Genomic DNA, 21,462 nt, shown 5'->3' with positions numbered 1-21,462 from the left:
AATTTTTGCAAACTTGGTATATGTGAAATAAAATCTCACTCAAAATTTGAGTGATAGTTACTCTATTTGTGGTACATGTACAAATAAAGTATTACTCAGTAAATGAGTAGATTTTACCCAAATATCGTTTCCAGTGGAAGAACTCAAATTTGAGTAACTTCGGAGTTACTCTCATTTTTGAGTAACTATTTTTAAGCGTGTGGGAGCTCGAATGACAGATACACTTCAAACAAGATTTGGCAAAACTACACTCAGAGAAATTGAGTATGTTTAAAATAACAAAACAGTTAGTAGTTTTTAAAATTTGATTTATATTCATTTCAAGCTAGAATATAATTGTTACAAACCAATATTTCCCTTCAACAAAAACAATGATCTTTGTTTTATTTGAATCAAAACTTTGGTTCAATCAAACGAAAAATATATTTGTTCAGGCTAAGTTTATTGTTGAAATAAACTAACTATTTATTGTATGTCAACCAAAGTTTAGTTAATGCTATCGGCAATGTCCTTGTTGACTCAATCCTGCTATACCTTTATATCAAGAAAAAAATTGGTTCAATTGATCTATGATCTTATTTGTGTAATGATACAACTAAGTTTACTATTTAAATGGACCATATTAGTTTTATTTTTCATATAAACCAGAGCAATTTTTTCTCGCGCGCATAAACCAAAGCATTCTTTCATTTCCTAGGAGGTTTTCAACAATTCAATTGTACGTATTGATAATTAGGAATCTTTTAGAAATTTGTATATCATTGCATAACACATTTTTTTACATAAATTATTTGATTGAGGATCTTTATTTTGGCCGGACTGATAGAGCATCGAACCGAATTGTGGTATGTGAATCGACCATCTAGCAACGGCAATGACGAAACGTCTTAAAACATTCCAAAATTTAAAATAATTGTTTTTTTCAGGAGTTTTAAAACGAATACAAATATAAATAAAAGTAATATCTAAAACTACCTTGTAAATTATTAGTTTGAAAGAAATCATTTTATTCTGAAGACGAAGAAAAGCGTTAGTTGAAATAGCTAAATTTAAGGTAATTTATTCAACTAAAATGTTTGTGAATTTAAAGCGCAACAATTCTTAACTTTATCGAAAGTTCGTTCATTCATAACGAATTTTTCAAATTGAATTCACTGTGAAATTGTTTGTCAAGAAATTGACAGGAACGCATAAGCAAAATATTCGAGATTTTTATCAAAATGCCGTTTGAAACAAACTAACCCACTGAGTAAAATTGATTATTATATTTTGTAGTTTCAAGCAGCAATGTTTTCTAAATCAAACCAGATTTTCTTTTGTCACTATTTTAACTAAAAAAATAGTTGCGTGAAACCCAAATTCGGTTATATTTGCAATTTTTTTCTCTGCGTGTAGGTTGGATTAGTTTTAAATTACCCAAACTTATCTAGACTAGTTGGGATTAAATGAGCTTAGAGAAAATTATTTTGGAATGACATGAGTTTTTTAGTATGAGATTGTCTAGAGTTTAGAGTGATTTGCCCCTTGACCTGCATCAAATATATGTTGTTAAGAAAACTTGTTATTGCAGTTTCTAATATTATTAACTATCAATACTTACGCTTGGATTGATGAATAGCCCGATGAAAAATATATAAGCAGATGGAATTTTTCATTTTGAAACGCGTAAAACACTTTTCTGTTCATTCACGATTGAAAAAACAGTTCTGGTTTATAAGAAATAGAACTGATACGGTTCTTTTGAACAATAAACTTTGTTGTATCATTACACAAATAAGACATCAGATAAAATGAATAAATTTTGTTCTTAACATAAAGATAAAGCAGAATTGAATCAACATAGATATTGCCAATAAAATAAACTCTGCTTTTGTTGATACGCAATATATTGATGAATTATTTCAACAATAAAATCAGCTGGAACAATTATTTTTTTCGTTTGGCAAGACCAAAATATTTATTCACATTGAACAGAGATCTTTGTTGATGTTGAAGGGAGAAAATGGTTTAGAACAATCATATTCTAGACCAGAGATGCCATTTATACAGATTTATCTGTATCATACAGATTTTTACATACGCATACAGATTTAATACAGAGTACAGATTTTATACAGATTTTCTAAATTTTATACAGATTTATACAGATGTCTCAAAAAGTAAGAAAGAACAAATTTAACTTTTCTGTCTGAGCTATCTTTTAGTATTTGATTGCAGTGACGATATAAAAGTCTATCAATCAACGGACAAATCACAAATTAATATGAAAATCTGTGAAATCCATTTATATTATAATTTGAAACCAATTTGAAATGCTATTCAATTTTTTTCAATGACTGAGTGAAAACATATATTAGAGAAGCCAAATGAATGAAAAACTAACAGAAAAGATGATTTTTTGGAAAAAGATACGATCAGAGACAGTACTTTATTCAAGGAAGTAATGGCTTCATGAAACTTTACTGTCAAATTGAGAGTTGCATGAACCGACTTGACGTTGCATATTGGGCGTTGAAATTTCATGTCAAATTAAAAAGTCATCAATTTAAAACTATATAAATATATGGAATTGCAATTCAATTGTGGATAAAAAAAAACTATGAAACTTCGTCGTTGAATTGACTGATTGAATCTACCATCTTACAACCACAATCTATTGGAATAACATCTTTTATCATCATTTTGTTGGAAGAATTTCATTTCATTAGTGAATACAGATTAATACAGATTTTTTATACAAAGAATACGGATTTTCTATGAGAATACCTGGCATCTCTGTTCTAGACAGTCAGAGTTAGATTTTTGAAAAAAAAAATAACATGGCAACTCTGCGTGTAAGCAGATACTTACACTGAAAATCATTTCTACCTATTTTTTGAGGAGAAATCACTCATTGTCGAGCTCTTCTATAAGCTACCCAAAATTAGGTCGTTATCTACTCAAACTTTGAGTTGATGGGTAAAAATGGGTAGCTTACATTGTTATGGCATAACATTTGTCATTTTGGTTTTGGTACCTCGTGGGTACCGATTTGTGCAGAAGTGCACATGACTGTTTTGATTATTTTACGTTTCGCATTCAGCTCATCAGTGCATTAGCAGATTATGTTGACTGCTAATGCCACCTCGCGGATCAACATCTGCACACTTCTGCACAAATCGGTACCCACGAGGTACCAAAACCAAAATGACTAAAATATGTTTGCGGCCATAAAGTCGTGAATTCGTTTTCGCCTGGGACGTCAGGATAGACATAGCACTTCGGTGTAAATAAGTGCGTTGTAAATAGCAATGACTTTACGTCTGCTTAGCGGATTATGTTGATCCGCGAGGTGGCATTAGCAGTCAACATAATCTGCTAATGCACTGATGAGCTGAATGCGAAACGTAAAATAACATTTGTACTAAACTTACAGTTACCTAAATCTTGAGGTCATCACTCGTTACCCAAAATTGGGGAGATGCACTTTAGTTGATTTTGGGTAGGTTTTGACCCAAAATTAGGTAGCGGCTGGTAAGAGTGTACACTCGTACCAGCCGCTACCTAATTTTGGGTCAAAACCTACCCAAAACCAACTAAAGTGCATCTCTCCAATTTTAGGTAACGAGTGATGACTTCAATATTTAGGTATATGTGAGTTAACCCAAAGTTTTATGCCATGGCAAAGAACGCCACTCATTTTTTAAGATCAAGTCAAAGTTTGAGTAGATAACGAGCTAATTTTGGGTAGCTTATAGAAGAGGTAAGCTTGATTTTCAGTGTACATACACACTATGCATCAGTGTGCGTTACATCGTGTGCTCCAGTAGCGCAACAGGTAAACAAACCGGACGAGAGATATTTATGCTGTCGGTTGCGGATTGTGAGCTTTTTTCAACAATAGAAAGTGACGAGGTTAGGAGTCAGTAACGGTCAGCTAAGGAGTCAGCACAAAACATTGGAGAAAGAAACTACCCAACAACGGAGTGCAGTTTAGTTCGAATGCATCGAAAATAAAGTTTTTTTTTAAACGTCAAGGTAGGTAATTAAACGGCTATTCGAAACAGTAAATTTTTGAAATAGTTTACGATTTACGAACGATTGCTCGATAAAATCGTCACCACTATCTGCAGTAGCATGTTGTTTACAACCAAATTTCGAATTAAATTTCAGCCGAAAACTGTTCTGCAATGGTTCTGGATTCCAACAAGCACAATTCGATGGAGCCAGACAAGAAGGAGATGACTGAGGATCATCAGGCAAGCGTTTTGCGATCTGCTGATTTAACGCTGAATCAGGTGCGAAAACTTCGATCTTCTGTCGGTAACGAATTCATCAAGAAGAAAATACAGACCGGTGGGAAAATCAGTGATCTAAACTTTTCTGCCCGTTTAACGCTGGAAGCATTGGACATAAAACTACACAGTGAAGGCCGTCTGATGTTGGTCGATGACGATCTGCTGGCGAGGGTGACGATCGTGAAGCCAGATTCGTTGGATGAAACGTGCGATTTTGAACAGGCGAAAAAAGTTCTGCTGGAGCAGATCCGGATTGAGGAGGTGTTTTTCGATGGTCTTCCTTTGAAACGAAACCAACTACGCGGGGAATTCATCAGTACTCTCGAAGATGTGGGAATGAAATCGGCAACCGACCGTCGCTTCGCTATGGACTGTATTTCGTTGAGGAAAATGTTAGAAAAGATGCACGATTGCGAGCGACCGGATTATCAGTATGTGTGTGAAGAAATTGTAAAAAATCAGACATTTTCAGCGCAGCTCACCAACGCCGCCGCTAAACTGTATGACGTCGAATGTTTTCTGAAAAGAAGGGGTGAACTTCTTCCCTGCATCGGAGCTCCACATAAAACGGATTGGTCGGAGTTCCCTGAGGCTCTGGAGCGGATGCTGTCAACAGCCAGTGATGTTCATAGAAAGCGTTTACAGGAACAAGCTCCCGAATATTTATCGGGTCGTTTGGGAAGTGTTTCACCCGAAAAAATTATGTTGGCAAGCAGCGGTGATGTTGGGATTCTTACCGATGTGGGACACATTCTGGATGGGGTAGATTTTCGGAAACCTTTGGAGAACTTGGCATGTCGCTTCACTGCTAATGTGAATGATTTTGTTATCAATGATTTTAGCCTGGAGAAATCACTAATCAATCCAACTTTTATTCTTCTGTGCAAAAGCCTGAAAGGGCTGCTACGAGAAATTGTGTCAAACTCAGGCATGACATATTCGGATCTGGTTCAAACTGACACCGGCACGGGTTGGCAACCGGCACACGAGATAGCGTGGAATATCGAAGGTAACTCGAGCAAATGTTGGGAGCGTCAATATTATTTTCTTTTCAAACTCCTGAAACATTTTGAGCCTGGTTCAAACGTCGACTGGTTATCGTTCGAACACAAACCAAGGTTTTTTGTGGGCTGCGAAAACGACAGCCTAGTGATTGATTCCAGTCAAACCCAACCGGAATCATTCATTTGGTACTGTCTGTTGGATGATGCTCTACTGTCGATTGCGCCCGGAAACCGGCTGATGAAATATGAAAATATTTTTCAAAAATATGTTTCTTTAATTCACGAAGCCAAACGGGATCAGCTGGAATTCGTTCGAGTCGTGAGCCATGCTTTGGCGGACTTCATCGCTTGTACCGTCGAGGCGATCGATTTGGAGATCGACAGTAAAATACTGCAAAAGCAAATCCAACTGCTTATACCGGAAATATCATTCGACTCTTCGACTAAATTTGGATTCTGCGAAATGGTTAAAATTTTCACCACATTTTGGAATCACAGGAGAAACATAATAGCTACGATTCCTGCTAAAATCGACGCTCCAGAGATGAGCGATATCCAGAAAACTTTGTTGGACATCGTTCTGTGGGTTTCGAAGACAGATGCGGAAGCAGACGAATTTTTAGATTTTTTTTATGTTTACAATGATTATGTCCTCAAACTTGCGGCCGTGCCGTTTGAATGGCTCATCGAATCAATTCCCGGTGTCGAGATGCAAGCAATCACCCTACTGAAGCTGATCGAGCCAGTGGACGACGAAAAAGATGTGGGAATATTTCGTGTGTTGGATCCGCCGAAGTTCGTTCCGATTTTACAAATTTTACACCGTGATGCCGCCATTCCAAAGCACCAGGTGTGGCTCATCGTGATGGAACACCTGTCGCTTATTTTGCAACAGTTGGTTCGGGACAGGTGGATATCGGGACTCGGTCTGTCTGAATCCGAACAGATTACAACAACAACTGCTTTAATTTTAACACTCACGAAACGGCTGTTAGATCTTCAGGAAGAACTGAAATATTATTTTTTCCCAGCAAATGAAAACTCACTAACCGACAGCGTTAGAAATAGTAGATCGTCAAATGAATTTGAGCTTCAAATCTATAGAAAGGAACTCAGTCAAACGTGGACTGAAACCGAAAAAGATTTCAGCAAATCGTTGAAAAAATGTGACGATTTGAACAAGCTACCCAATCAGCAATTGCTTCGAGACGCACTGCAGAAGTTCTCGGAGCGGTACCAGCAGTACATGTCGATGGCAGAGGAGTCCAGAGTCGCTCTAATTGTACGGAAATTGAAAGCCACAAAAATGCTTCATTTCAGCTGTTGGTGTGCTCAGTTCAAACAAGACCAGCTACCGAAAATTCTCGCTGCGATCTCTGCCCTGTGGTGTACCTTCACTTTTGAGCACTTCGATCCGGATGTGGAACAGTCCCCTGAACTGCACAGTTATCAGATCTTGAGCATCATGCGACTGCTCAGCGTTGATGATCCAGAAACGGGAGTGTGTAAACATTTTTCGGAGATTCCACCGGGAGAAGGAAAAACGATGATCGTTCGACTGATCGCGGTTTTGCTGGCACTAACCGGGCACTCGGTACGAGTACTTTGTTGTAACGAATTTCAAACGGAAAGGAATCGTGTTGACCTGAATCGAGTTTTTGCCGATTTGGATATTCACGAAAGCATCAGCTACAGCACCGTTAAGAACCTAATCGGGTCCAGTCCCGTACTGTTCAATGGTAAACGCGTTTATTTGTCGGGATTCGCCGAAGATTCGAATGAGTATTCGGCATCTGCGAAACGAATTCTGACAGGGAATTTGGACAGTTCCGTACTTTTGATAGATGATGCAAATATTTTCCGCTGTTTTTACAATCATGTGGCATATCAGAACTCGCTTTCTTTAGTATTACCTGGACTTGACATAATTCAAGCCAAAATATGGAGCTTAACGGTGGAAACGACTGGTGCTGACTCCATCAAAGACCGTATTTATGAGTATGTTCAGTCGTCAGAGTTTCCAGAGAAGGATCGTTGGAAGAAATTTTTGATAAAACCAGTTCAGTTTCAATTGCTGTCGGAAGACGATGAGAAAATATCCTACACAACCGAAAGTTGGTTCGAAACGCATCTCACTGAGATGATCCAGGCTGCTGGCAAAGTGCACAGAAAGGACTTACGTGACAATGGATGCTCGTATTACGAGGTATTCAAGTATCTAGCAACCGAGGATCGACCGGCCGCATCTCCGGTATTCGGAGATAGAATCAATTATGGATATCTGACAATCAAATTACCTTCTTTAGATCCCTCAGCAGTACTCAGCGACTTTCCACTCGTTTTTGGGGTATTCGGGACCACTTTCGACCAAGCGGAGAAGTCTTACCTCGAACAGACTGGCAACATCAAACAATGGACGAAAATGCCGTCGGTGTTCGGTGATTCGAAGCTTCTATTTGACAAGGATACTAATTTCTGTTGTCTGGACAATAAATTCGACTGGATGGATAAAATTTTCCGTAGAGCAAAAACGGCAGTCAAGGCTCATCGGTCGGTTTTGATAGTTTTCGTCGACAAACAGCGCCTAACCGAGTTCGAAAACATATACGGCAATCGACTCAGTCAAGTAAACATTCTCTCCGAAAGTACGCCCAACGTCGAAAAGCAGCGAGTTCTGAACGAGGTAGGCGTGGCCGAAACCGTTACCCTGGTACACTGGGAAATGGTTCCGGGTCTGGACCACCAATCCAGTAGGACCGTGGAAAAATCCGGGGGAGTGCACGTGATTCAAACGTTTTTCTCCGCCTACGTGACGGAGGAGAATCGTATCAAGAAACTGACAGCCCGGCGTGGCAACAAAGGAAGTTATGAGTTGATAGTTACCACAGCAACGTCTGGTTTTTGTAAAAGTTCCTACAATGAATGTAACACGAGTAGAACGAGGGTAAGCCAGAACAGGTTAAGGAAGCTGCCAAGAGTTCACTCTAAGCTTACCGAACAGAACGCGGTTTTGCGATCGATGGTGGATGTGTTCAAGTTTTAAACAAACGAAAAACGATTCAAGTTTTTCAAGACGAAATGATTACCTCCGTTGGGAAACAGAAAGTAATTGTACCATTTTTGCTCAGCTGATTTTTGGCGATTATTCTACTACAACCGGAGGATTGCGTTGAAACCAGAGCCGAAACCTAAGTTGCTATCTAAAAGAAGCAATAATGCAGCAAAATTAGTATGTGAAATGTACAAAATTTACCAATTTTTATGTTATTTTTAATGGCTTCAATAAATAGTTTCCAACATGAAGGTAAACGATGTATTTATACTTGCTTTTTTATGACATAGTAACAGTAAAAAGAAGAAATGAATTCTAAATTTATAACCGATTCAATCTAGAACATCTATCCGTTTTTTTGTCGTGAATACAACTTACTTTACTATGGGGTGCCTTCTCAAAATTTACCCTCTGAGAGAGTGATAAGTTTTTGATCGTGAATATCTCTTGTTGTAACTAACGAATCAACATAATTTTTGCTACACGCCATCGGAAATATGATCACAATTTTATGATAAAATTATCAGTTTTGTGACATAATCTCAAATAATTCAAAATTAAACTTTTCTGAAATGTTTGGTATAAACGAGTATCAAAGGGGATAATCCATAAGGCGCGTTTGCCTTTCTCATATTTTGAAAGCTCATAGCTCAGTGATCTGTGAAAGGATTTATATAATCTCCCTACCAATAGAATCGAAATTTTTCAACTTAAACGTGTATAGAAAAAGCATTGAAGTATTTCAATAGTACACTATTGAAAACCTGTCTCATTTGACCCATGTCAACACCAGCCAATCAGAACGTGTTCTGAGGAAGAGAACAAAATATGTGCTGCTGTACAACAAATCGTTCGAGAAAAATGTTCCGAACAGGGCTTAATATCGTAGTGAGTTCCACAATTTGGTCCTTCTGAAAGGCAGGAATGAATCCCGTACAGCATCCGGATAGTTTCTTTCAATGAAATGCAAATCCGAAATGAAATAATCGACATTAAAATTCTATATGCTGCTATTTTTATGGCGGCCCTTACACGTGACGATATTATTGTCAATCCAAAGTATTGTCAATACCATCAATCCAATTGGTTTGATAACTTGAGTCCGAGTTTTTCGGAATCATTTTGATGAACAAAAAAAAAACAAGGTCTCACTATTTCCAACCGCTCTGTACTTTTTGGTGCTAAATTGTGATCGGTTTCAAAAATCTGTGATCATTTTCAGAAATCTGTGCCATTTTTCAAATCTGCGCACACATTGCCAAAAAAACTCCAAATTAAGTTTTTTCACCTATTTGCCAACGTTCATGCAGGAAGGTAATTTTCGGTAAAATCGAGAGTACTTATTTTTGAGAAACTGCGTTTGAACAGGATAGTACTGATTGGGTTCAAACTACTCAACCGAAAGGGCGATCAATTTGGGTGTTTTTAACGTAAAGATTTTTTCTCGAGTGATTATTATTATTATTGGCTTACCTTTGCACTGCTGGGGCTGCTGGTTTAAGCTACAGGAGCTGTTTTCTTGACCTGTCGAGACGGTTGATTGAATCTCAATATTTTCCATTGTCTCAAAATAAAAATGCGGGTGGGTAATGTCAGAGACATAACTGGATGACGTGAATACGGAAAAACTGACACGCTCCCATAACTTTTCCGAATATCAGTTAGTTGAATTATTGTATGAATTGTGCAAGCTTTCCTCTTTTTCACTAATAGAGTTTGAAGCGATGCACCTACATTAAAGTATAGATTAGTTACATTATACAGCTTCTATTCTACAACTATATATTCCAAACTTGAAATAATTCCTTTTTAATTTGCTAATATATCTGATTCTTCTCGAAATTTCATTGCGAGACAATTTCAATGGCCTGGTCTGAAATGTATCGACGATATTCGGTATGCAAGAGTCGTTATAATAATAATAATGATAGTAATAATAATAATAATAATAATAATAATAATAATAATAATAATAATAATAATAATAATAATAATAATAATAATAATAATAATAATAATACAGATTAACCTGTATATATGGCAACCCTGTTTCGCATGGCATATTTTCACACGACCCCATACTAGTATAAAGATATGTTCAACATCATCACTTTCGCTTTCGCATTGCCGTTCGTAATTCAATGTGTTAGTGACGGTACAAATCTGCCTTTCTACCGGTTTACGGTGCCATCGTGCTGACGGTGTCTCGTACGTTCCGAGTAGCTGCTTTAACTTGAATGACGCTATATCTCACATCATATTTCATTTTATACCTGCTACTGGCAGCGGTGTATGGACAGCCCCTTTGCTAGAATTCCTTTCCTGTACGCAGAACGGAAAACAGTGAAACGACAGGTCCTCGATGTTGCTCTCGTGTGTCTTGTTTCGGGAACATTTGTTCAGCAAATGCTAGGAAAAATGAACCACTCCACTTTTATATGGATGCTCTTGTATAGATGCAGACATCTCGCGTTCTGATTGGCTGGTGCTGTCATGGGTTAAATCAAACAGGATTTTCAATAGTGTACTATTGAAAAACTTAAATGTTGTTGCAATAAACATTCAAGTTGAAAATGATTCTATTGGTAGTTAGATTATATAAATCCTTCTACGGATCACTGAGCTATGAGCTTTAAAAATACGAGAAAGGCAAACGCGCCTTATGAATTATCTTCTTTGATACTCGTTTATACCAAACATTTCAGAAAAGTTTAATTTTGAACTATTTGAGAATATACCACACAACTGAAAATTTTATCATAAAATTGTGATCATATTTCCGATGTCATGTAGCAAGAATTATGTTGATTCATTAGATATAACAGGAGATATCCACGAACAAAAACTTATCACCCTCTCAGAGGGTAAATTTAAATAAAGCAAGCCGTATTCGCGACAAAAAAAAACAGAATAAATTAATTAAAATTATTAACGTTACAGTACAAGGATACTTACGCTACAAATAACGACAGATTATCGTGCATAATTATATTAAAAAAAATCGTATGAAATGTCACTTTGATTATTAACAGTTGTTACTTTTCTGTTGCTTACCAAAATATTGTGATGCAACACACAAAAAATTTTCACCCAACTGTAGCTTTCTTGAATAAATTCAACTGTTGAGTAAAAAATACTCCTCTATTAAGGTACTTTTCACCCAACACAAAAAAATCAATCGTGATTACTTAATGTTAGGTAAATTCAACTCTACCGTTGGGTTTTTTTTGGCAGCGTGCAGAAAGTTGAACATCTGTGAAACACAGATTATAATGTGAACCTGGCATCCCTGGTTGGAGCTTCACTGAAGTCAGAGATGTCAAATATTTTGATAGAAAATCTGTATTGCTTTGTAAAAAAATCTGTATTAATCTGTTTTCACTAATAAAATGGAATTCTTACAACAAAATGATGCCAAAAGATGCTATTCAAATAGATTGTGGTTGTAGGATGGTAGATTCAATCAGTCATTGCTGCGCTCACAACAATATTCAACGACGAAATTTCATAGTTTTTTTTTAAATTTTTTTATCCACAACAATTGAATTGTATTTCCATATATTTATCTAGTTTGAAATTGTTGACTTCATGATTTGATATGGAATTTCAACGCCCAAAATGCAACGTCAACTCGCAGTTTGACAGTAAAGTTTCATGATGCCATTACTTCCTTGAATATCAGTTCAAATTGGTTTCAAACTATAATATAAACGGATTTCATAACAGATTTTCATATTAATTTGTGATTCGTCCGTTGGTTGATGGACTTTTATCTCGTCACCGGAATCAAATACTAAAAGATAGCTCTGATAGTTCAATTTTTTTATTCTAACTTTTTGTGAGATCTGTTTAAATCTGTATTAAATTAAGGAAATCTGTATAAAAACTTGTATGAATGTATGAGCATGTAAAAATCAGTATAATACAGATAAATCTGTATAAATGGCATCTCTGACTGAAGTTTGGAAACAATCAGTGATGCCAGGTTCACAGATTAATTTGGGTTTATCAGATTTTCAACTTTCTGCACAAATTTGAAAAATGGCACAGATTTCTGAAATTTATCACAGTCTGACAGTGAACCCCAAAAATTCCTCAATTTGCCAAGGGGAAAATGAATATCCGACAAAGTGGTAGGAAGCCCAAGTAACAATTCGAATGCCTTATGGTTTTGATTATAATTTATAGGAGTTTTGTAATTGATTTTTCAATCACTACCTGTTTTATGACAACTATAATAAGTCTCTTTTTCAACCAGTAATATCATAGTTTTCAAAGCTCCTATAAAACCCTTTACCTACACTAACAACAGAACTAAAAATAAAACAATTTGTACTAGAATAAAACCATGCAAAAACTCTTAATATTGCTTTCAAGCATTTTCTTTAAAACATTATTGTCCGTTAAATTCTTTCATAAATCTAGTTTTGTGTGTGTGCGTGTTCATTGAATGACAATTTCACTCAGAGCAAATTTGAGAGTTTTAAAGTACATTTATGACACATTAGTTGTAGGCTATTTGATTTATTGCTTCTTAGGTTAAGTGTAATTTGCATTAAAGGAAATTTCATGGCCGCCATTATGATGTTCTATACCGTAGCATTTATTGACATCAAATAAATTTCGAAATGCAAAAACGAGGGAATATGATGGACTTTCATGATTCGTTTTCAGCATGTATGCACAAGTTTTAACGCCACGAAATAGTTTTATACAAAAATGACGATGAAGCTCAAAAAATAATTTTCATAAATCATGAAGACTTTCGCAAAAACCGCATTTATTTCAAGGCGATTAGTTATTCTTAGTAATTCTTATTTTTATCCTTACATTCACGATAAAAATAAAAGCGCATGAAGTTTTTACGCTCGGAAAAAGCTTAAAACTCGTAAAAAAGTCTAATATATTCTTACTGATTGCATTCAAAGTAGACATGACACACACATAGTCAAGAAAAATATTATCAAAACGACAGTTTATTTATAGCGGAATTCATTCCATCCAAATAAATTTAATGTTGATCGTAAAGCTGGTTTCAAAATTTTCTTGAATTTGGAGTTTTAAAGCAGGTTTATGCTGATTCTTCATTTTGATTTATAAACCTTATGAAGAATGGTCCACTTGGCAGGAACATGCTCTTATAGAGGTTTTCAGTAGGCTTTTGTGGAGTTTAAAGATTTATTGCAAGATTTATTATGTAGCATTGAAGACAGCTACAAGTATTTATTAATATTAAAAATGTTACTTGGGAGTGGCGAGACCTTTGTTCTGCTCACCCGAATGAAACGCGCACAGACTCTGCACAGATTGTTTACTGTTTGGTCACAGATTTTTGAGAAAATGACCTGGCAACAATCAGCTGACGAGTTATCGCAAAAAAGACCGACCGGAAGAATCAATTTTTGACTGCTTGCAAATTCCGTTCGAGTCAGGATTTATTTCAGAAAGGTAAGTATAACTCGAAGCAGAACTTAGAATAGCTTCCGATTTCGATCAAGACCTAATAATCAAAAAACCATTTACAACGGCTTAACATTTAAAACAAAATTTCAAATTCAATTTAAGAGCCAGAAACTTCCTAGTAATGGAGCCGGTGCGGAACAACGAAGCGAATGAAACAAGGTCGGAATGCGTTCCCGAACCGCATAAACAACGAGAAATGGAAATGAATCAAATATCGATGCGGATTGAAACAACTGCAAAGAGTCTTCAAAGCCTGAGTCTGACCGATGATGGGAATGAGAATGAAACAAGTGTCTGTCGATCTTACAATTTAACTTTAAAAGAAGTGCGAAAATTTCGATCATCGCTTGGAAACGAATTCATCAAGAAGAAAAAGCCAACCGGCGGAAAAATCAGTGAACTCAACTTTTCCGCCCGTTTTACAGTGGAAACCTTTGAAATAAAACTGCACAGTGAAGGCCGTCTGATGTTGGTCGATGATGATCTGCTGGCGAGAGTGACGATCGAGAAACCGGAACTGTTGGATGAAACGTGGGATTTTGAACAGGCGAAGCAAGTACTTCTGCAGCAGATCCGATTTGAGGAAGTATATTTCGACGAACTTCTTTCGGAACGGGATCACCTTCGGACGGAACTCATGAATACTCTCAAATGGGAGGGAGCGAAATCGGCAGTCGATCGTCACTTCGCAATGGACTGTATTCTATTGAGGAGAATTTTCGAACATGACGAGGGTTGCCAGCTGTCAGGATTTCAGTGTTTGTGTGAAAAAATTATGAAAAGTAGTTCGTTTTCCGTGCACCTCAACAACGCAGCAACCAAACTGTATGACGTAGAATGTGCTTTGGAAAGAAGGTGTGATCTTTTTCCATGCCTTGCGACTCCTCCGGAAGAGCATTTGTCGGAGTTGCTCGAAGCTCTGAAGGAAATTCTGTCAACAGCAAAAGATGTCCATAGAAAATATTTACTGGAACATTCTCCAAAATATTTATCGGTTCATTTGGAAAACGTTCCCCTCGAAAGAATCTTTTTAATCAGTGGCAGTGACGTTGGTGTACTTTCAGATGTGGGAAACGTTCTGGAAGGTGTAAATTTCCAGAAACCTTTGGAAAACTTGGCAAGTCGCTTCACTGCTAAAGTGAATGGTTTTGATATCAGCGAATTCAGTCGAACGAAACCGTTGATCAATCCATCCGTTGTTCTTTTGTGTAAAAGTATCAAGGACCTCATAGGAAAAATTGTCAAAGTCTGTAACACCCAACATTCAGATCTTATTCAAATTGACGCCCGAACCGGTTGGCATCCGACAAACAAGATCACGTGGAAAATTGAGGGTAACTCACGGAAGTGTTTGGAGCGCCAATATTTTTTCATTTTCAATCTACTAAAGTATTTTGAACCTGGTTCAAACGCCGGCTGTGAACCATTCGAATATGAACCGAGGCTTTCCGCATGTTCCGGTAGCGATGATCTAGTGATTGATCCCAGTCAAACCATGCAGGAATCCTTCATTTGGTATTGTCTATTCGATGACGCACTTTCGTCGATTTTGCACAGAAACCAACTGGCAGCTTATGGAAATGTTCTTGGGAAATATCTTGCTTTAATTCAAGAAGCAAACCAAGATCAATTGGAGTTCGTTCGACTCGTGAGCCATGCTTTGGCGGACTTCATTGCTTGTACTGTTGAATTTGGGGAGAAGGACGAGGATGGCAATTCGGTGGTCGACGGGAAAATATTGCAAAAACAACTTCATTTACTAATGGCAGAAATTTCGCTTGACTCTCCGACTACGAATCGATTCTGCGAAATGGTCCGAATTTTCACAGAATTTTGGAGTCACAAGAGGGATATAATTGCAATGTTTCCTGCTAAAATTAATCTTCCAGCAATGAAAGAAATATCGGAAGAATTGCTCGATGTCGTTCTGTTGGCTTCAGAAAAAAATGTGGAAGTGGAACAGTTTCTGAGATTTTATCAAGCATATAACGTTTTGCTGCTTCAACTTGATGCTGTGTCATTTGATTGGATTATCAGATCAATTCCCGGAGTTGAGATGCAAGGAATTGTTCTGTTAAAATTGATCGAGCCGGTGACCAATGAACAATTCCTGGACACATTCCGTGTGATAGATCCGTTGAAGTTCAGTCAAATGCTACAATTGGTTTATAACGAAGCAGAGATTCCAAAACACCACGAGATTCTCATCGCAAAAGCGTACTTATCTCTAATCTTGCAACAGTTGAATCGAAAGCAGTGGTCATCTGGACTTGAATTGTCTGAATCTGATCAGTTGACGACCACAACAACTTTGATATTAATGTTTCAAAAATGTATGCTGAGTTCGAAGAATATCCGAAAACAACTGGAAAACGATTCTTCTGACAGTTTTTTCACTGCTTATACTGAAGCAATAGTTAAAATTGTCAATGAAAGTAAATCTACAAGCGATTTTGAGCTTCGAATTAATACCTGGACTGAAATCGAACCTGATTTAAATTTGGCGTTTGCCGAATTCGATAAGATTAATAGTTTCAATGATAAGAAAGCGATTCGGGAAGCATTTCATCAATATTCAGAACAGTTTCAGCAGAGCATGTCTTTGGAAATGGAAAGCAGAGTCGCTCAAATAGTAAAGAAATTAAAAGCAACAAACATGCGTCATTTTAATTCTTGGGATGCTCAATTTAAGCAGGTCGAGCTCCCGAAAATCCTTGCTGGAATCGCAGCTTTGTGGTTTACTTCAACACCTAAAATGGTAGAATTCCCGAATCTGGCAGAAGATCACGGACTGCACGGTTCCCAGATTTTGTGCATTCTGAGGATGCTAGGAGTAGACGATCCAAAAATGGGAGTCTCAAAACGTTTTTCGGAGATTCCTCCGGGAGAAGGCAAAACGTTGATTATTCGAATAATCGCGATTTTGATGGCTTTGACGGGGCACTCAGTGCGTGTGCTTTGCTGCAACGAATATCAAAGAGAAAAAAGTCGAACTGACCTGAATCGAGTTTTTGCTATTTTGGATGTCGAAAAAAGTATTAGCTATAGTACTGAAGTGGATTTTAGTTACGTTGGTATCCTGCTATTAAATGGCACACGTATTCTTTCACCGGGATTCGCGGAGAATCCATCTGAGAGACTAATGACAGGATCCTTAGATAATTCCGTGCTATTGATTGATGATAAAAATGTGTTTCGGAATTATACTTCCTACTACCAACATTTGGTTATCATATTGCCAGGACTCGATAAAATTCTAACTAAAATATGGAATTTAACAATCGGTTCAACGGAGGAAACCGCCATCAAAAATTGTATATATAAGTATATTGAATCGTCCGAGTTTCCAGAAAATGCTAGTTGGAAGACATTTTTGTCACTGCCAGGTGAATTTAAATGGATTTCAGATGACAATAAGGAAAAATCCTTCACAAATCGGAAGTTGTTCAATACACATTTGGTTGACATGATTCACGATGCTGGAAGAGTGTACAAAAATCACAAATGGGAGCGTCAGAACAGTTATTATAAGACATTCCACTATTTAGCTAATGAGAAATCGCAAACTTCACCGAAAACCGGAGATAAAATTAATTATGGATTTTTGATGATGGAATTACCTGGTTTGAATTTGATCACAGCACTTAGCGACATCCCTTTCGTATTCGGGGTATTTGGAGAAAATTTTCACAAAGATCAAATTAATTACCTCGAACAGTTTTGCGACATCAGGGAATGGACTAAAATGCCCTCGGTTTTCGGTTGCTCGAAACTTCGATTCGACAAGGAAGCAGATTTTTATTCAACGAAGGACTTTCATGAGTGGTTAGATAAAATTTTCAACAGCGCTCGCAAGTTTATCGATTCCCATCGTTCGGTTATAATAGTTTTCGGTTGGGGAAACCTATTGAAATGTTTCGAAAACGAATACGGAAAGCAATTCAGTCGGCTTCGCCTTCTGTGCAAAAATACACCCAATGAAGAGAAGCAACAGATTATTGATGAGATCGGTGGTGAAGGAATTGTGACTGTGGTAGAGTGGGAAATGGCTTCAGGAGTTGACTACAAATCCAGTGAAATCGTAGAAAGAAACGGGGGAGTGCACGTGATTCAATCATTTACCGAGTTCTTTACCATTGAAGAGTACCAGGCCAAGGGACTGACTGCCAGGCGCGGGAACCAAGGAAGCTACGAAATAATTTTGTGGGATTACAAAAATTCGTACGATGAATTTAATAAAGCAAGAGAAAGAAGGATGCAGGAAAGCCTAGGACGTTTACCAAGTGTTCACTCTAAACTAACTGAACAAAAAAAGGTTTTGCGAACATTTGTGAATACGTTCAAGTTTTAAACGAACGGATTTTCTTGTACAAAAAAATATTATTAAGCGAATATGTACCGAGTAAGGAAAACCACACCATTTTAGAAAAAACCGACGTCATCCATCTAGTACAGAAAAAATATTGAAAATAAAGTTTAAAATATTCCTGGGATTTAAAACAATTTAAATCTCGAATGTAAGAAAAGCGTTTTTCTTTGTAATGCCCATACGTCAATCAAATTTGGAAGGGTTATGGCGAACATCGTCCCGGGTCTTACAAGCCAGTATGTTCGAGCCTGGTCTGGAAAGATTCTTAGTGTCAGATGGGTCGTAGCACCAGCCATCAGTGCTTGGAAAACGAATGAACCGAATTAGAGTGAATATCCTTCATGCGCTTCTTGGTTCATGAATGTACTAGCAACTGAACCATTCATCATCCACTTCTGGTCTGATGGATTTGGTTCATGTTGGATCATAGCAACCAACGATCATATGACAGCTGACATGAATCTTATTTTATTCATTCTTTGATTGACTTCCAATAAAGTAACAGCTAGAAGTATTCAATCCGAAGTTTAATTCCGGGAGTTTTCGGATACAAGATTCGCCAATTGTTGTATCCGAAAACTCCCGGAATGAAACTTCGGATTGAATACATCTAGCTGTTACTTTATTGGAAGTCAATCCAGTAGGGCTTGAACCGGGCTGGAAGTTGAATCATTCGTCGACCTCTCTCTAGGATTGGTGTTGTTGATTGTACAGGTACGGATTCTTCATTTCCCACAACTTCATCTTCTGAAGAATCATTTGTTAGGCTAGCTTCATTGAACTCGTCCAACACGGGTTCTTCTAACAACTGTGGTTCTGGGTTGTCAACAGGAACATTGAGAGCTTTTGGAGCCGTTCATCCGAAACCATCGAAAAATACTGAAAGCGGTGTTGGGTTACCTACTGTACTAGGTTCAGGAACTCGAGCGTTGAGTTGGTTTGCATGTGACCGTATCAGGCGATGTTGATCCTCCAGGAAGACATTGTAGTTCACGGTTCCGATTTTCTCGATCACGGTTGCTGGTTGCCACTGCCATGAATTCGCTCGATGTACCTTTACGTAGACGGTATCTCCGTGCTGAAATGCCTTTTTGACTGCGCCGTGCTTTTTGTTGAATGAGTTGTTCTGATTCTTCCTGTTTCTGAATGTGGAGTCAGTGGAACGTTCAGTCGGTTTGAGCAATGACGATACGGTACGTATTGGTCTGCCGAACATCAATTCAGCGGGAGCTTTGCCGTTCAAGTCACTGGTTGGAGTAGAGCGGTAAACATTCAAGAAGGTGTACAGTGCTTCTTCGAGTGATTCTCCTCCCGTGCGCATTTTTCGAAGGTTCCTCTTCAAAGTATCCACGAATCTTTCGGCTAAACCGTTGGATTGCGGATGGTACGGAGCGATACGAATATGACGTATTCCTTAAGCTGTACAAAAATCTTGAAATTCGTGGCTGGAAAATTGAGTTCCATTGTCGGACACTATTACATCTGGATTGCCGAATGTTGCAAAAGTTTGAATCAGTAGTTTGATGGTGGTTTTTATTGTCGTGGATTTTGTTGGATGTATTTCAGGCCACTTAGAGAAGGGATCAACTATTATTAGAAAATAGACACCATCTACGGGACCTGCGTAATCGATATGTATTCTGGACCAGGGTTTGGCAGGAATCGGCCACGACTCTAATGTCGTCTTTGTAGGAGTCTTGGCTGCTAATAAACATGGCGTGCAGTGTTTGACGAAGTCTTCAATGTCACTGTCGATGCATTGAAGCAAACCGTTTTGCGCAACATTATCGATCAAACTTATCATCTTCCGAAATGAGAGAAATATGCTTCAGTGCAGTGCCCATTCATTACGAAACTTTCCTTATTCCGTACACTTGAAGTAACACAAGCTCTAACTGACACAAAAATATGAATTATAGCTACTGGCAGTGGAAGATGACGTGGAAAGTCTATTCTACAGCAGCGTGAAACCTTCTAAATTTAATTTTTTTATGCTTAAATACTTTAATGATATAAATTATTTTTACATTCAAATTCAACAGTATTCTTTGAAGATGAATGGTTCACCAGCGATAGTGTGCTTGAATCACTTATACTACCGATGAATTATTTGAACGAATTGCCTTAATTTGAGAGAAAAGAGAATACTGCATACTCTTTGTCAGAAAGGTTCAATAGTAATAAACGTAATACGGCAAGCTCGTCGGCAAGTATGTATGGAATGGTTCGTTCTCCAATCTGTTCGCTCGTGTATTGAATTTTTTATCGTGACGACACAAATGAACAAGTATTCATCCTTGACAGTTCAGCGGTACTGTTTACAAACAAGCTTAAACAAAAATCGAAGAGCACATCTAAAACAATCATCTTTACACTTTGCAACTAGTCACTTTTATTTAATAAATATCAAAAACGAACCGTATTCAATCGTGAACAATTGTTTTAAAACTTTATTTAGGCGATACGGACCGTAAATGGTCTGATCCAATTTGTCAATAAACAAACAAAAGAAATTTCTGTTTACAAACAGTACTGGCTGGACTGTCAAAAAGTGTTCATCCGATTGAGGTTAGCAGTGACGGTAAAAAACCTAATTAGGTTTTGCACGCTGACGACACAAATGAGCTGCCGATGAATCAAGTACATCTTTGACAGTTGCCGTGTACTTGTTTTGTTTTGCGACTGCAAGTTAAAAATTGAAAAAATGACGAAAAAGTGCCTGTTAAAAACGTATTCCACAGTGAAAATAACTAAAAAGATTGCCCGGTATGTGTTTCCAGCAACAAGGAGCGATATATGTATGAATCTGTTGAGTGTGGGGCGACTTGCAATTTTTACATTCGAACGATGAACTTCTGATGAACTTTTAAACTGTAAACAAGTACACGTCGACTGTCAAAAAAAGTTCATTCTGTTCATTTTTGCGAGGTTATGTCATGTTCGTGCAAAACCTAATATTTCCTGCATCGAAGCCGGTAACTCAGTCTGTTGGTATGAGTGCTGTAGCTGCGCTGAACCATTTTGTTGCAAGTCCCTCGCATTGATGAATGAATGGTGAAAGCTCTGCCAGCCATTAGGTTTTTTATCGTGACGACACAAATGAACAAGTATTCATCCTTGACAGTTCAGCGGTACTGTTTACAAACAAGCTTAAACAAAAATCGAAGAGCACATCTAAACAATCATCTTTACACTTTGCAACTAGTCACTTTTATTTAATAAATATCAAAAACGAACCGTATTCAATCGTGAACAAATGTTTCAAAACTTTATTTAGGCGATACGGACCGTAAATGG

At 37.5% G+C, this 21,462-nt stretch overlaps 4 protein-coding genes across 4 annotated transcripts in view; 2 read left to right on the top strand and 2 right to left on the bottom strand.

The window, feature by feature from the left end:
* Positions 1-1,619, bottom strand: part of LOC131425974 (uncharacterized) — a 41,241-nt gene extending 39,622 nt beyond the window's left edge. The window contains exon 1 of the mRNA XM_058588318.1: positions 1,601-1,619. The gene's annotated coding sequence lies outside the window, so the exon portion shown is untranslated. The remainder of the gene's footprint in view (positions 1-1,600) is intronic.
* A 2,069-nt stretch (positions 1,620-3,688) lies between these two features.
* LOC131425973 (uncharacterized) lies at positions 3,689-8,597 on the top strand. Its single transcript, XM_058588313.1, has 2 exons — positions 3,689-4,017; positions 4,153-8,597. Exon 2 carries the CDS (start codon positions 4,170-4,172, stop codon positions 8,322-8,324), a length of 4,155 nt encoding a protein of 1,384 aa, XP_058444296.1. The 5' UTR covers positions 3,689-4,017; positions 4,153-4,169; the 3' UTR covers positions 8,325-8,597.
* Positions 8,598-13,652: 5,055 nt separating this feature from the next.
* On the top strand, positions 13,653-18,322 carry LOC131425972 (uncharacterized). The gene is made up of 2 exons (XM_058588312.1): positions 13,653-13,781; positions 13,899-18,322. Exon 2 carries the CDS (start codon positions 13,918-13,920, stop codon positions 18,145-18,147), a length of 4,230 nt encoding a protein of 1,409 aa, XP_058444295.1. The 5' UTR covers positions 13,653-13,781; positions 13,899-13,917; the 3' UTR covers positions 18,148-18,322.
* A 699-nt stretch (positions 18,323-19,021) lies between these two features.
* On the bottom strand, positions 19,022-19,486 carry LOC131428315 (uncharacterized protein K02A2.6-like). The gene has a single exon (XM_058592192.1). It carries the CDS (start codon positions 19,484-19,486, stop codon positions 19,022-19,024), a length of 465 nt encoding a protein of 154 aa, XP_058448175.1.
* Between the last annotated feature and the right edge of the window lie 1,976 nt (positions 19,487-21,462).

Source organism: Malaya genurostris, chromosome 1 (assembly GCF_030247185.1).
Source record: "Malaya genurostris strain Urasoe2022 chromosome 1, Malgen_1.1, whole genome shotgun sequence".
NCBI classification, from domain to species: Eukaryota; Metazoa; Arthropoda; class Insecta; order Diptera; family Culicidae; genus Malaya; species Malaya genurostris.
Note: the sequence above shows the minus strand (reverse complement) of the source record. Positions and strands in the feature narration are given on the sequence as shown.